This window comes from Podarcis raffonei, chromosome 15, assembly GCF_027172205.1.
Source record: "Podarcis raffonei isolate rPodRaf1 chromosome 15, rPodRaf1.pri, whole genome shotgun sequence".
NCBI classification, from domain to species: Eukaryota; Metazoa; Chordata; class Lepidosauria; order Squamata; family Lacertidae; genus Podarcis; species Podarcis raffonei.
Genome location: NC_070616.1, coordinates 3,283,882 through 3,297,006, shown reverse-complemented (window position 1 = coordinate 3,297,006; position 13,125 = coordinate 3,283,882). Strand labels below are relative to the sequence as shown.

Below are 13,125 nucleotides of genomic sequence, written 5' to 3'. Positions count from 1 at the left end.
AATTATGTAGACGAGAGAAGGTGAGGTATCTTCTTATATTGTTATTGTGCGGCTCCCCGCACTGTATGGATTATTGGGGGAGAGTTATAAAAACCCCTCCTTGATATGGGGCAGAGGGATTTGCTTTGATCAGCTTGGAGGACAAAGAGAAAGCTGATTCCAAATGGGAAGGCGCACATCTGGAGGGCCACCCCCTCCCACCGGCCCGGCTCCCATTGGTCATGCTGGGAGTTGAAACCGCAGCTCACAACTCTTAAGCGGTGTTTCAGCACCATGGTGAGTTCTAAGTGAGCCGCTTGCACCACCAGGCAAGGAGGCCAGTGGTTTCAGCACCATGGAGAGTTCCGCTTCCCCCAAATGAGACCGTCAGAAGTGCTCTGCTGGATCTTTCAGTGTACAGATCTACAATGGTACCTCGGATTAAGTACTTAATTCGTTCTGGAGGCCCGTTCTTAACCTGAAACTGTTCTTAACCTGAAGCACCACTTTAGCTAATGGGGCCTCCTGCTGCCACCAGAGCACGATTCCTGTTCTCATCCTGAAGCAAAATTCTTAACCCGAGGTACTATTTCTGGATCAGGGGAGTCTGTAACCTGAAGCGTATGTAACCTGAAGCGTCTGTAACCCGAGGTACCACTGTATATGCAAAAGAGGTGTGTTTATTCACCTTCCTCCCTTAAGAACAGACGAAGCTATGGAGGAGCTGCCCCCACCCAAAAAATGTTGGCGGATTTCTTCACAATAATAATAATAATAATAATATTTTTTATTTATACCCCGCCCTCCCCAGCCAAGACCTGGCTCAGGGCGGCTAACACCAAATATAAAAACAATGGATTAGAATACAGCTTAAAAAACAAAATTAAAATACAATATTAAAACATTAAAATGCAGCCTCATTTCAGTGGAACTCAATCAAAAACTTTTTTTGGGATAAAACGTCGAGTCTTCACCAAGGCTAACTATCCAGACTGGTCCTACATGGGCCAGAAAAAAGCCAGGGAAGTCCCCAAGTAGGAGTTCCATCACAGAAGGAGAAAGGAAAAAAGTAAGAGGGGGAGGGAATCAAGTTGATTCCAAGCCAAAGGCCAGGTGGAACAACTCTGTCTTACAGGCCCTGCGGAAGGAAATCAGATCCCGCAGGGCCCTGGTCTCATGAGACAGAGCGTTCCACCAGGCCGGAGCCAGTGTTGAAAAGGCCCTGGCTCTGGTTGAGGCTAATCTGACTTCCTTAGGGCCCGGGACCACTAGGGTGTTGCTATTTATGGACCTTAAGGTCCTCCATGGGGCATATCGGGAGCTCTCATGGTCCCTGCCCATTGCTCATACTGGCTGGGGGGCCAATGGTTGCCCCACCACAGCCGTGGCTGAAGCCTGGTCCACCCAGAGAAGGTACCCATGTGGCAGAGAGTTCCAAGTGAATGGCTTGCCCCAGCTAACACTAACAGAAGAGCCTGGCTACTGGATCATGCCAGAGGGGCCTCATCTAGTCCAGCATCCTGTTCTCACACCAGGTACCCCAATGGGAAACCCACAGGCGGGGTGCAAGAGCATTCCCCTCTCCCCCTCGTGCTAGAAGCATGCGGCTTCTGGCCCTGGAGCCAGTAAGCAGCTGCTAAAGCGTTCCCTGGCTGCGTGGCGCCAGGTCATGCGTCCATTAATGGGAGCTTATCTAGCCCCCGGATGATGAGGGTGAAGAAAGGAGCAAAATGAATTTCTTTTACGAGCCCATGTAGTATGGCGGGTGAGTGGGGGAGAGGAGGTGTTGGTTGAGGAAATGAATTCCAGCTATGAATACCGAATGGAATCTCTAAATAACTGTGTGCACGTGAAATGTTCTTTTCCTGCTGTTTGGGGGCGGGAAGGAGAGGGCTCATCAGGGTTCTTCTCCAGTGTAATTCTTGGGCAAAGTGTCCATGGACAGCATTCTAAAGAGCCGAGAGATGAGATCCTCTCTATGTGTGGTGAGTGCGAATTTTGGAAGCGAACTCATTGGAACTTCTAAAAAGACGCGTACTAGATTCCATTGGCAATTGCTGAGTGTTGAAATTATTGCAGCTTCCATTCCTTGGTCCTTAAGTCCTGCTCCAACTTCTGCACAATAGCCTTCCTGATTTGAAACGTATTCATTTGTCTATGTTAAAAATGTATATCCTGCTTTTCACCATCTAGCCCTCGAAAGCGGCTTTGCGACGATAAAAATACATGCAATGTACACAGAGGTGCTTCTGTTCTCCCTGGCTGGCTGGTCGCCTTCTGCGAAGGGTGCGTTTTAATTAAGGGACGTTCAGGAGCGGCCGGCAGGGCTGGTAACTGGATCCGTTTAATCTATCAGCGGAGGCAGCGAGACGCGTCGGCAGCCTCTAATGGCACTTGTGTGTTCAATCTCTAATCCCGCCAAGCATGTAATACATTTCCTATTAATGCTCAACTGCCGGCATCCTGATCACCCTGGGGACCGAGCGGCGGGTGAACCGTGGGCGATAGATTTAACGGCACAAAAGGGACCGCGAGAGGTGTGCGTGTGTTGCAGGGAGTTGGGGAGCAAACTCGGGTCCTGATCCATCCTGTGTTCTGCTTCCTGTGAGACAAATAATGTTCTTTAATTATTGTGTGTAAGAACAAAAGGCATTGGCCCTTCAGGCTTCTCTGCCTGGCCCACGGAACTCTCTCCAGGCCACATACCCCCATCTGCAGGTGATTCTATGGCCCTTGCTTTGCGCCATCTGTGGGTACTTCTGCTGGGCTGGAAATGCATCTTTCTGTGGCTCCGCCCATGTCTGGCATGTGGCCCCGGAAGGTTGCCCAGAAGGGACAGCGTCCCTTGGACTGGTGAAGGTCCCTACCCCTGGATTAAAATGCAGTGTGACTTACCTGCCTTTGCTGTAACTGTGCATTTGATGAAAAAGTGTTCAGAAATAAGGCCAATGGTTTTTTATTTGCAGAAAGACCGGTTCAGTGACAGAGTAGCTGCTCTGCATGCCGGACAATCCAGGTCCAGCCCCTAAAGGTAAAGGTAAAGGGACCCCTGACCATTAGGTCCAGTCGTGGCCGACTCTGGGGTGGCGGCGCTCATCTCGCTTTACTGGCCGAGGGAGCCGGCGTACAGCTTCCGGGTCATGTGGCCAGCATGACTAAGCCGCTTCTGACAAACCAGAGCAGTGCACGGAAACGCCGTTTACCTTCCCGCCAGAGTGGTACCTATTTATCTACTTGCACTTTGACATGCTTTCGAGCTGCAAGATTGGCAGGAGCAGGGACCGAGCAACGGGAGCTCACCCCGTTGTGGGGATTCGAACTGCCGACCTTCTGATCGGCAAGCCCTAGGCTCTGTAGTTTAACCCACAGCGCCACCCGCATCCCCTAAAGAGGGCTTAATCTCCTGGCTCACATGTCCTGCCTCACCCCCAACCCAACATTTTCTTCCCCAGGTATTGCGTTAAGGGCTCAAGCAAGCCAATTCCCTCTCCCCGCCAGACACACCCAGTTGGGAACTCACTGAGTAGGAGACGTTGTCAGGCCATTTGGGGGGTTGGGGTGGGTTTAACTTTTTTTGCTGTTAAATCGTTTTTATTAAGTTTCCAATAAAAAACATCCAATTCACATATCAAGTCATAATCCAATGAAAATAAAAAACTAAAATAAAAAAAGATTAAATTACCTTCCAAATTGTAATTATTAATTTTTGGACTTCCCATAGTCTGGACCTTGAAGCATATTGTAATGGTTCTAGGGGTTGCTCGTGCGTAAGCAGGTGCCTGTCTCCCCGGCTGGGTGCAAACACCTGGCTGGGTTGCCAAAGTGAACCTTTTCTGTCCGGACAGCCACTCACCCGTGGCTGACTCAATCGCTGGCAGAATCCGTGAGTGGGCTTTTCTTAAACTTCTTCCAGCAAAGAAGCTCTTTGACGCCTAGTCTCTGCCTACTCTCCCTGCGCGGAAGCCTTCTGCGCAAGGAGGGCGTGGGCAACGGAGGACCCCTACTCTCCCCGCTGGTCCCAGGCAAGGAGTCATGAGACCGCCTCGCCACTTCCCCCAGCTGCCCCCCTTCTCCACTGGTGCTACGCTGATTCTCTTCCCCAGAAGATGGGCTGCTCCTCCCGATCCCTGGACGCTCTCTGGAATCCCTCTGGCTTTCGCTCTCCCCCTCCAGTACTGATGGCAGTTCCCTGACACATATCTCCAAATCTCAATCCTGCCTCTCGTCGTTATTTCCATATTTCCACATCTCGATTTTAACACTCTGAACTTCTTTGTCTCTGCGATTCTCAGTCATATCAGAAATCATATATTGTTTCGTCTGCCAATGTATGAGTTTAACTTTTTTTTTAACAAGCGGATATAGAGGTAGAATTCCTGCCCGCTGTGAATGTGCAAAAATGCTTTCTTTGTTTTGAGGCCGCCAAAATGATTGGCACGCGGCTGTCCAAGTTTGGTGTTAGGAGTGCTTGTGGTAGTGATAAGGATCTGTTTGCTTGGTAGTCCGAACGGTGTGTGTGTGTGTGTGTGTACGAATGGAAGACCTTATCTTCTTCCTTGCTCACTCACCCCTTTGACCCTCTGACCCCCAGTTGATGCTGGGCTCCCGCTCCTGGCAGCCAGTATGACCAGTGGTCAGAGATGGCGGGAGTTGGGCGTCCAGCAAAATCTGGTGCTCTACAGAGCCCCCGTTCCCATTGGAAGTGCATGTGGCTCCAGCTTGTTTGAACCCCTCAGTCCCGTCGGCTTTTCCCCCACCGTACTTATGACGGCGCACCTCTTAATTTCTTGGCTTGAAGCAGATAACCAGAGGGTCAACACATGCTAACTGAACCGTGGCGCTTCAGAGAGCCTGTGTGGTGTAGAGGTTAGAGTGCTGGACTGGGACCCTGGAGACCAGGGTTCAAATCCCATATTCAGCCAGAAACTCGCTGGGTGACTTTGGGCTGAGGCTCTCAGCCTAACCTCCCTCGCAGGGTGGTTGTGAGGATAAAAAGTGGGAAGAGGATAACTTGGAGGAAAGGGAAGTATAACTGTAACAATGAAAGTGTTTTTTTTTTAATTCATATTTTCAGACGAGCGCTGTGCTCTGTTCGGGGGGCTGTGCACTTCTAGCCTTCAGCTCCCTTCTGGCTGTCATTGTGATCTTCCTTCCCAGCGGGCTGTGCGAGAGGAGGGTCTGCACCCTGGCTGGCTATATTCAGACAGCAGCAGGTAAGTCTATAAGCCGTCCTTTTTTGAAACTTGTATCTGCTAGTTTAACTGGATCAACTGTTTACAGCAGAGAAGGGGGACCTTTTATATACACATTTTTATTGGTTTTTTAAAGATATCATTTCCAACAATCATATAACGTAACTTCTTATCTTATACAATGTTTTAGACTTCTGTCAACACCTCTGATGATTTTTTGTTCTTTACCACTTATTCTGCATTTCTTAATTTCTCTATTACTCTTAATTATCATTAACTAATAACTCTCCTCGTAGTCTTTCTTACAATATTTCAAATAGTCCCCCTTACAGAACTTCTTGCAGTCCTACAAGCGTAATCTGTTCCATTACAATTACTTTTCAAACGGTTTGTATATTTACTCCAGTCTTCTAAGAATTTCTGGTCCCACAGGTTTCGAACCCTTCCTGTTAATTTATCTAATTCTGCATAGTCCATCGGTTTCACCCACCATTCTTCTTTTATCGGTAATTCTTCTGAGAAGGGGGACCTTTAGAATCCCAAGGGCCGTATTCCCTTCTGAGCAGCCTTCTGGGGGCCACATGACACTGGTGGGCGGAGCCAGAAATGTGAATCTTGCCTTCCTGCAGTGGGCTAGTTTCTACACCCACATACACAAACCCCTCTCTCCATCCTCCATCCAGGCAAGCAATGAGGCATGATAAGAGGTAAAAGGCACATTTCCAGTCAGGCAAAAACACTCAAGGAGAGGTGTGGCCTAGGAAGAATCCAGAGGGCCGGATAGAGTGGCTTGGAGGGCCAGAGGCTCCCCATCCCTGATTTAGCCATTTAATTTTCTAAAGAAGAATTTCAACTGTGTGGGTGTAGATAGGTACATATCTATAGAACAATATATATCTTATATCTTATGTATATGTTATTATTCTATTTTTAAAAAATGTTTCCTATTTCCTTGTTGCTTTAATCAATTTATATTCGCTGAATTTTTCCTTGAGTTTATTCCTTCTTTGCTACTGGGGTTTTTCTAGACTTTTTTTAAAAAATTGTTTTGCTCCAGTGAACTAGAAACTTAGATGCGCCACCGCTGAGAATATGTGGACCTTCTCCATGGAACACATAGTGGACTAGAAACTTAAATTTGCCTCGCCTTGTTTTACGGAGAACGTGAGCGCTCTCCACAGAACCCTGTGGAAGGGAGAACATTTGCTCCTGCGATTCTTTACCTGTTCTTCTTCCCATCTGCCCCCCGTGCCAGTAGATAGATAGCTAGATAAACCACAATGACAATATTTATTTATTTTTGCAGCTTTTGCTGTTCAAGCGGAGACAGCGCCTGGGTTTCTTGATGAAGAAGACCAAAGCTAGCAGGTGGAGGGGAGGAGGGATGGGCGAGCGGCGTGAGGTACCCAAGAGTAGCCTTACGACCTGAATCCCAATTGATTTCAGATTATTACTGTTGACTGGAAAAGGCACCGCGTTTCAAAGCACCATTAATCCACAGCAAACTGAAATTAAGAGGCATGGTGCTTCCTGGGCCATGGTTTGTGCGCTGAGGCCAGGAAGAAAAGGCAGGGACAAACATCTTAAATGACCTCATTAGCTTGATTATACACGGAGCAGTAAATTCTCCTTTGTCAATACAGCTTCCAGTTCTGTAGTCTGTTTACCTCCAGCGCGGAATCTCTCAATTCCACCTCCCAGGGATCCTTTATTTAGTTGCGGGAGTCTCTTTCCTCCCTTTTAAACATGGGGGTACAATGGCAATGGGGTCTGTCAGGGGTGACACAGCTTAGCTCTGGATTAAGGATGAGCAAATGTGTCACAGTTACCTCCACCGCTTCCCATTCCCCCCCAATCTCCAATTCAGTTTTTCGCATTTCCACATCGGAAAGCCAGTGTGGCTGTAGTGGTAAGAGTGTTGGACTAGGATGTGGGAGACACTCATGAAAATTATTTAGCATTTCAGGGTGAATTTCTCACAATGCACATTTTTCTATGCAGTTTTGACTAATATACATACAGTGGTACCTCGGGTTACATACTCTTCAGGTTACATACGCTTCAGGTTACAGACTCTGCTAACCCAGAAATAGTACCTTGGGTTAAGAACTTTGCTTCAGGATGAGAACAGAAATTGCACGGCGGCAGCAGAAGGCCCCACTAGCTAAAGTGGTATCTCAGGTTAAGAACAGTTTCAGGTTAAGAACGGACCTCTGGAACGAATTAAGTACTTAACCCGAGGTACCACTGCATTTTTTATGCAAGCAGTTTCCCCTAATATGCATGTATGCGTGAGAGAGAGTTTCACTAAAGTATACGTTTTGATGCACAATTCCTCCTAATACATGCCTTTGGCTTGGTTGGGGTTGCAAAATTTGACAAATGGTAGATTTCAAAGGATTGTTGGGTTTCCTTTCTTGCATTGTAATGGGAAACTGCCTAATCTGCCGTTTTCTGAACCAACCTGCAAACAAAATAAAATTTCTCTCCCATCCTTAAGCATACTTCAGGTTGGTACCTTTGCACCAATGCCAGGAAAATGAAACTTGAGCATTTCAGAGCTTGCGTCTTGAGAATAAGCATTAAAAACAACAACCACCAAGCCAGTTCCTCTCCAGAGGGCTTTTTAAATCGTTGCAACAGTTCCCCAATCTTTTTGTTTAATTTTTTTTAAAGAAAAAGGATTTCTTTTCCTCCTGTTGTTGTTTGTTGTTTAGTCGTTTAGTCATGTCCGACTCTTTGTGACCCCATGGACCAGAGCACGCCAGGCACTCCTGTCTTCCACTGCCTCCCGCAGTTTGGTCAAACTCATGCTGGTAGCTTTGAGAACACTGTCCCACCATCTCGTCCTCTGTCGTCCCCTTCTCCTTGTGCCCTCCATCTTTCCCAACATCAGGGTCTTTTCCAGGGAGTCTTCTCTTCTCATGAGGTGGCCAAAGTCTTGGAGCCTCAGCTTCACAATCTGTCCTTCCAGCGAGCACTCAGGGCTGATTTCCTTCAGAATGGAGAGGTTTGATCTTCTTGCAGTCCATGGGACTCTCCAGAGTCTCCTCCAGCACCAGAATTCAAAAGCATCAATTCTTCGGCAATTAATTTTTTTTTTTTAAAGAAAAAGTATTTCTTTTCCTCCTACCCATCCCCATTTGAGCAAAGATGATTGGGAGTAAAAATGTACAAAAATGTGCTTTGGAGTGTTGAGGGCAGCCCAAGGGCTGAAAGTAGCAAAGACCTCCACTTGGCCAGTTTTCTAGCAGTCTGCAGAAGGATAAGAAATCACATTGCGCAGCTTTCAGCAGCTGGAGGGAGTGGGCGGCAGGAACCATTTCTCTGCTGTTTAAAAGAAAGAGCCCAAAAGCAAGCTGAATTTTAAATAAGGTGGTCTCCCAGTAACATCACATGGGGTGTTTTGTTCTGCTTTTTTGAGTGGGGAAGCGATGTAGCTCTGCGACAGAGCCCTGCTTTGCAATTCCCACCATATCCAGGCAGGGCTGAGAATATCACCTGCAGAGCAGCTGCCAGTCAGTGCAGACAGCACCGAGCTAGATAGACCCAATGGTCTGATTCAATGGAGGGCACCAGCCTGAAATCCTGGAGGGCTGCTGCCTGTTGGTGTGGGCAGTATTAAGCAACAGGAGAGAAAGATCTGACAAAGGCAACTTCATCTGTTCCTGAACCTTTGATTCAGAACCATGAGGCCTGGAATTGTGGTTTATTTTTAGGCAAGGAGTTTTAGCTCAGTAGGAGAACACTTGCTTTTTTGCAGATTCCATTGCTGGCATCTCCAAGTGGGACCAGGAATGTTCCCCACCTGGAATTCTGGAGAGCCATTGCCATTCAGTGCAAACTATTCTGTGCTGGATTGACCCAATGGTCTTTAATAAGCCAGCTCCCTATATTCTCTTGGCGCATTTATACTGTCCAAAATTTTCTGATAAGTCCACATCTTGCTTCCCTCTGCTCCTCCTATTATTTCCCCACGCACCACTGTGTTGAATTTTTGATTGGAGGCGTCTCAGGGCAGAGACCTGCCCTGTCGTATTGCCTCAAAGCATCATACAGACTGATGATGCTACTCAAAACAGCTGAAGAATTGCAGTTCCCTCCTAACACGCCTCCAGGAATAAGATGAACACGCTGGATCAGGCCAATGGCCCGTCTAACGTAGCAGGACACAAGCACAACGGCACTCTCTCCCCTGCAAAACAACAACAACAACAACAACAACAACAACAACAACAACAACAACAACAACAACAACAACATTATTTATACCCCGCCCTCCCAGGTCAGAGCCAGGCTCAGGGCGGCTAACACCAATGAAATCACAGTAAAAACATAATAGGGGGGAAAAAACAAAAACCAATTTAAAATACAGGTTAAAATGCAATTTAAAATGCAGCCTCATTTTAAAAGTAGCTGATATATCAAGATCATAAGGGCAGGGAAATATAAGGGTCAGACATAAGGGTCAGACTGAGTCCAAACCAAAGGCCAGGCAGAACAGCTCTGTCTTCCAGGCCCTGCGGAAAGATGTCAAGTCCCGCAGGGCCCTAGTCTCTTGTGACAGAGCGTTCCACCAAGTCGGGGCCAGTACTGAAAAGGCCCTGGCCCTAGTTGAGACCAATCTAACCACCTTGCGACCTGGGACCTCCAAAATGTTGTCATTTGTGGATCTTAAGGTCCTCCGTGGGGCATACTGGGAGAGGCGGTCCCGTAGGTACGTGGGTCCTAGGCCGCGTAGGGCTTTAAAGGTCAAAACCAGCGCCTTAAACCTGAGCCTGTACTCCAACTTGTATTCAGAAGCATCGCGGCCTCTGACTGCGGTAGCAGAGCACAGCCATCCTTGGCTAGTCGCCACCCATAGCCCTCTCCTCCTCAAAACAATTGCCTAATGCTCCTTTGAAGCCGTCCAAGTTGGTAGCCATCGCTGCTTCCTGTGGGAGCGAGTTCCATAGTTTAACTATGTGCTTCCGGTCTGCCTCCGGGCGCTCCTTGCATCTTCCTCGGCCACCCACGGAGACGCCACATGGCATTCGCATATGGATTCCGCCCCCCTGTGCTAACTGGCTGTTGTCGCCAACGGCTTAATCCAATTCCTGGTCCAATAATCCTTCCCACGCTCCCCATCCCAAAATCTCAAGGGCTCCAGATGCATTTGTAGTTTTCATTTTCTTAAAAGAAAAGCAGCATTTTGCAGGGAGGGGGTGCTGAGGGAAGGGGGCGATTCTAGCATCTGTCACTGCCTTTCTAGCGCCTCCTCAGAAGCTTTGGGGCTCATCTGAGAGAGATTTACGGGGCCGCTATGGATCACCGGCAAGTTGATAAGGCTGTCGTGTGGGAGGACTGCCATAAACTGTTGCTTATGAACAACAGCAGCAGCAGCAGCAACAACAACAGTAGTAGTAGTAGTTTCTAACACTTTCTAAATGGTATCTCCAAGGACAGAAGTGTTGTGGTTTATTCTTAAAAAGACACCCCAGAGTTAAAGGCTGTTTGAAAATTAACATAGGAAGCTAACTTAGACAGAGCCAGAGCACTGATCCATTTACCTCCATGTTGCCAACACTGACTGGCAGCAGGGTTTCAGCCAGGGAGACTTTCCCCAGCCCTAACTGGATATTCCACCAAAGATTGATCTTGGGACCTTCTGCATGCAAGGCAGATTTCCGCCATAGTGAACTGTGACTGATGCAGTAAAGAAGTAGGTTTTGTCTTGCAGTTGACAGGGCAATGTGCAAAAGTGGGTTCACTGTTTCTTCTCCCCTCCCTTGAGAAGCTAAGGAGGACTGGTAACCCCACGCCCAGTGTCCGTGGATCACAGCTCTCATCGTCCCTGCCCATTGGTCATGCTGGGACTGTGGGTCCCTGCAAACTCTGTAAGGCCGCTAGTCTCCCACCACTGTTGTGGCCGAAGCCTGATCCATCCAGAAGAGACACCCAGGTAGCAAGGGTTTATCAGCACCATGGAGAGTTCCATGTGAGCCGCTTGACCCAGCTATGACAACCAGAAGAGCCCAGCTGCTGATCAGGCCAAAGGGGACCAGTGTCCTGGACTCCCAGTGGCCAACCACATGCCCCAGTGGGAAGCCCACAAGCGAGGAATGAAAGCAACAGCCCTTTTCACCTCGAGGTGGCCAGCAACAGGCATTCAGAGGCGTGCTGCCTCCAACACGGGTGGCAGAACATAAGAGTTGTTGTCTCTGGCAGCCATCCATAGCCTTACCCTCCGTGAACTGGTCTATATAAGACTGGTCTGGTGAAAGCCTGCGATTATCATTATTTGATCTGTCTGTGGGCAGGACTCCGTCTCCCTCCCCCCGTTTGCCTCGTCTCCCTGAAAGGAGCGGGCATCCTGCCAACAGCTGCTCTGAAGCTCTGCCAGGTAAGCATTTATGCCCTCCAGGGGAGGACAGTTGGCAGGTTGTGCATCAATCCCTGCATCTTTACGGACCCACTGGAGAGCAAATTCAGATTCCGTCCTCTCTCTCTCTCTCTCTCTCTCTCTCTCTCTCTCTCTCTCTCTTTTAAAAAAGCCCTTGCCTGTAAAAAGGGCCTTCCTGAAAGCTGGCAGCTCTTTGGATTCAGGAACCTTTCCTGCGTAGCTTTTATTTTTAAGGCAAAGCCATGCCATGTCTCTCTGAGTCTCTGGTCCAAAGTGGCAGGAAAGGGTTCCTCGAACCCTGAAGCAACCTTCCATCTCGATTCAAAATGTGGTCTTGTTGCATCCAAACATAAGACGAAAACTCAGCTTAGGAGCCGTCCTGCGAAAGTTGCCTATCGCATGTGAAGAGGTGTCCCAACTGTGCGGTGAACAACAAACCTCTTTCCAAAATGCTTGTTTTGCCGTCCTCTGACGTAACACCCATCTCTCAACTGCAGAGAAGCAGTCTCTGCCCAGGGGCCGACATGTTGCAAGCCTCCGCAGGGATGTTGTGCATTTGCTTAATCCTCCCTGCTCATGTCTAGAAGAATATCTGGCTGGGGAGGTGTTTAATGTAAGCAGACTGCAGCCAGCTCTCTTAAGTAGCTGCCACCCAGTCAACAGGATTACCGAGGTGTAGACTGTTCAATAGGAGGGCATGTGGCTTTCACCACCGTCTCCCTAGTTCTGACTTAATTGGATTTTTTTTGGGGGGGGGAGGAGAGACAGGATTGACAAGGGCACCCCTTCTGCAAGGAAATCTCTTTCAGGGAAAGTATTCCCAGCTGTTTTGCAAGCCAGTTGGAATATCCAATTGGGACTCCCCGCAAAGGTTAATTAAAAAAAGATTACACAATGCTAACCTTTTTTTTTAAGTAACCTAATTAAATTCCCTAAGTCTGGGTGGCTTTTGTTGTTCCCCCTGCGAAGTTCTTCAGGAACTGGTGGATACCCTGGCCAGCAGTTAGCAGGCTTAACCTGATTAAGGTGGAGCCTCAAGGCAGACAGGCTGATTGCTGACGCCAGGGGTCTGTGCCCTGTGGAACTGGGTGGGAAAGCAGACTGACCCAGCTAATCTATTTAACCTCCTCCACCCCTAATATGGAGGGATTGGCTTGAGAGGGCCTTTCTGTGGCTGTGCAGCTGCTATACATACGCACCAAGTCGGACTATACCTCTCTTCTACCTCTGTGTGCTACCTGCTCTGACTGGCAGCAGCTCTTCAGGGTTTCGGACAGGAGTCTCTTTTTTTAGCTCTGCCTGGAGGAGCTGGGGACTGAACCCAGGACCTTCTGCATGCAGACTCTCTCCCTTCCATTCTCTTCTCTGAAATCCTGGAGAGTGGCTGCCAGTCAGTGTAGAGAATAGTAAGCTAGATGGGGCAAAGAGCACCCTGCCCTGTGCACCAGTCTCTTAGTCTGGCATTGATCTGTGCAAATGATGGGTGTTAGGGAGTGTGTAAATTAGAGTTTTTGCCATAAAATAAACCACCTTGCAAATCATTGAACATCCGGTGGGGCCTACAGCAAAGCG

General features: G+C 48.3%; 1 protein-coding gene across 1 annotated transcript in view; it reads left to right on the top strand.

Annotated features, from left to right (window-relative positions):
• LHFPL7 (LHFPL tetraspan subfamily member 7) overlaps positions 1-13,125 on the top strand; it is an 82,657-nt gene that overhangs the window by 17,857 nt on the left and 51,675 nt on the right. Inside the window, exon 2 of the mRNA XM_053367928.1 lies at positions 5,054-5,192. Within this exon, the coding sequence (XP_053223903.1) occupies positions 5,054-5,192 (139 nt within the window). The remainder of the gene's footprint in view (positions 1-5,053; positions 5,193-13,125) is intronic.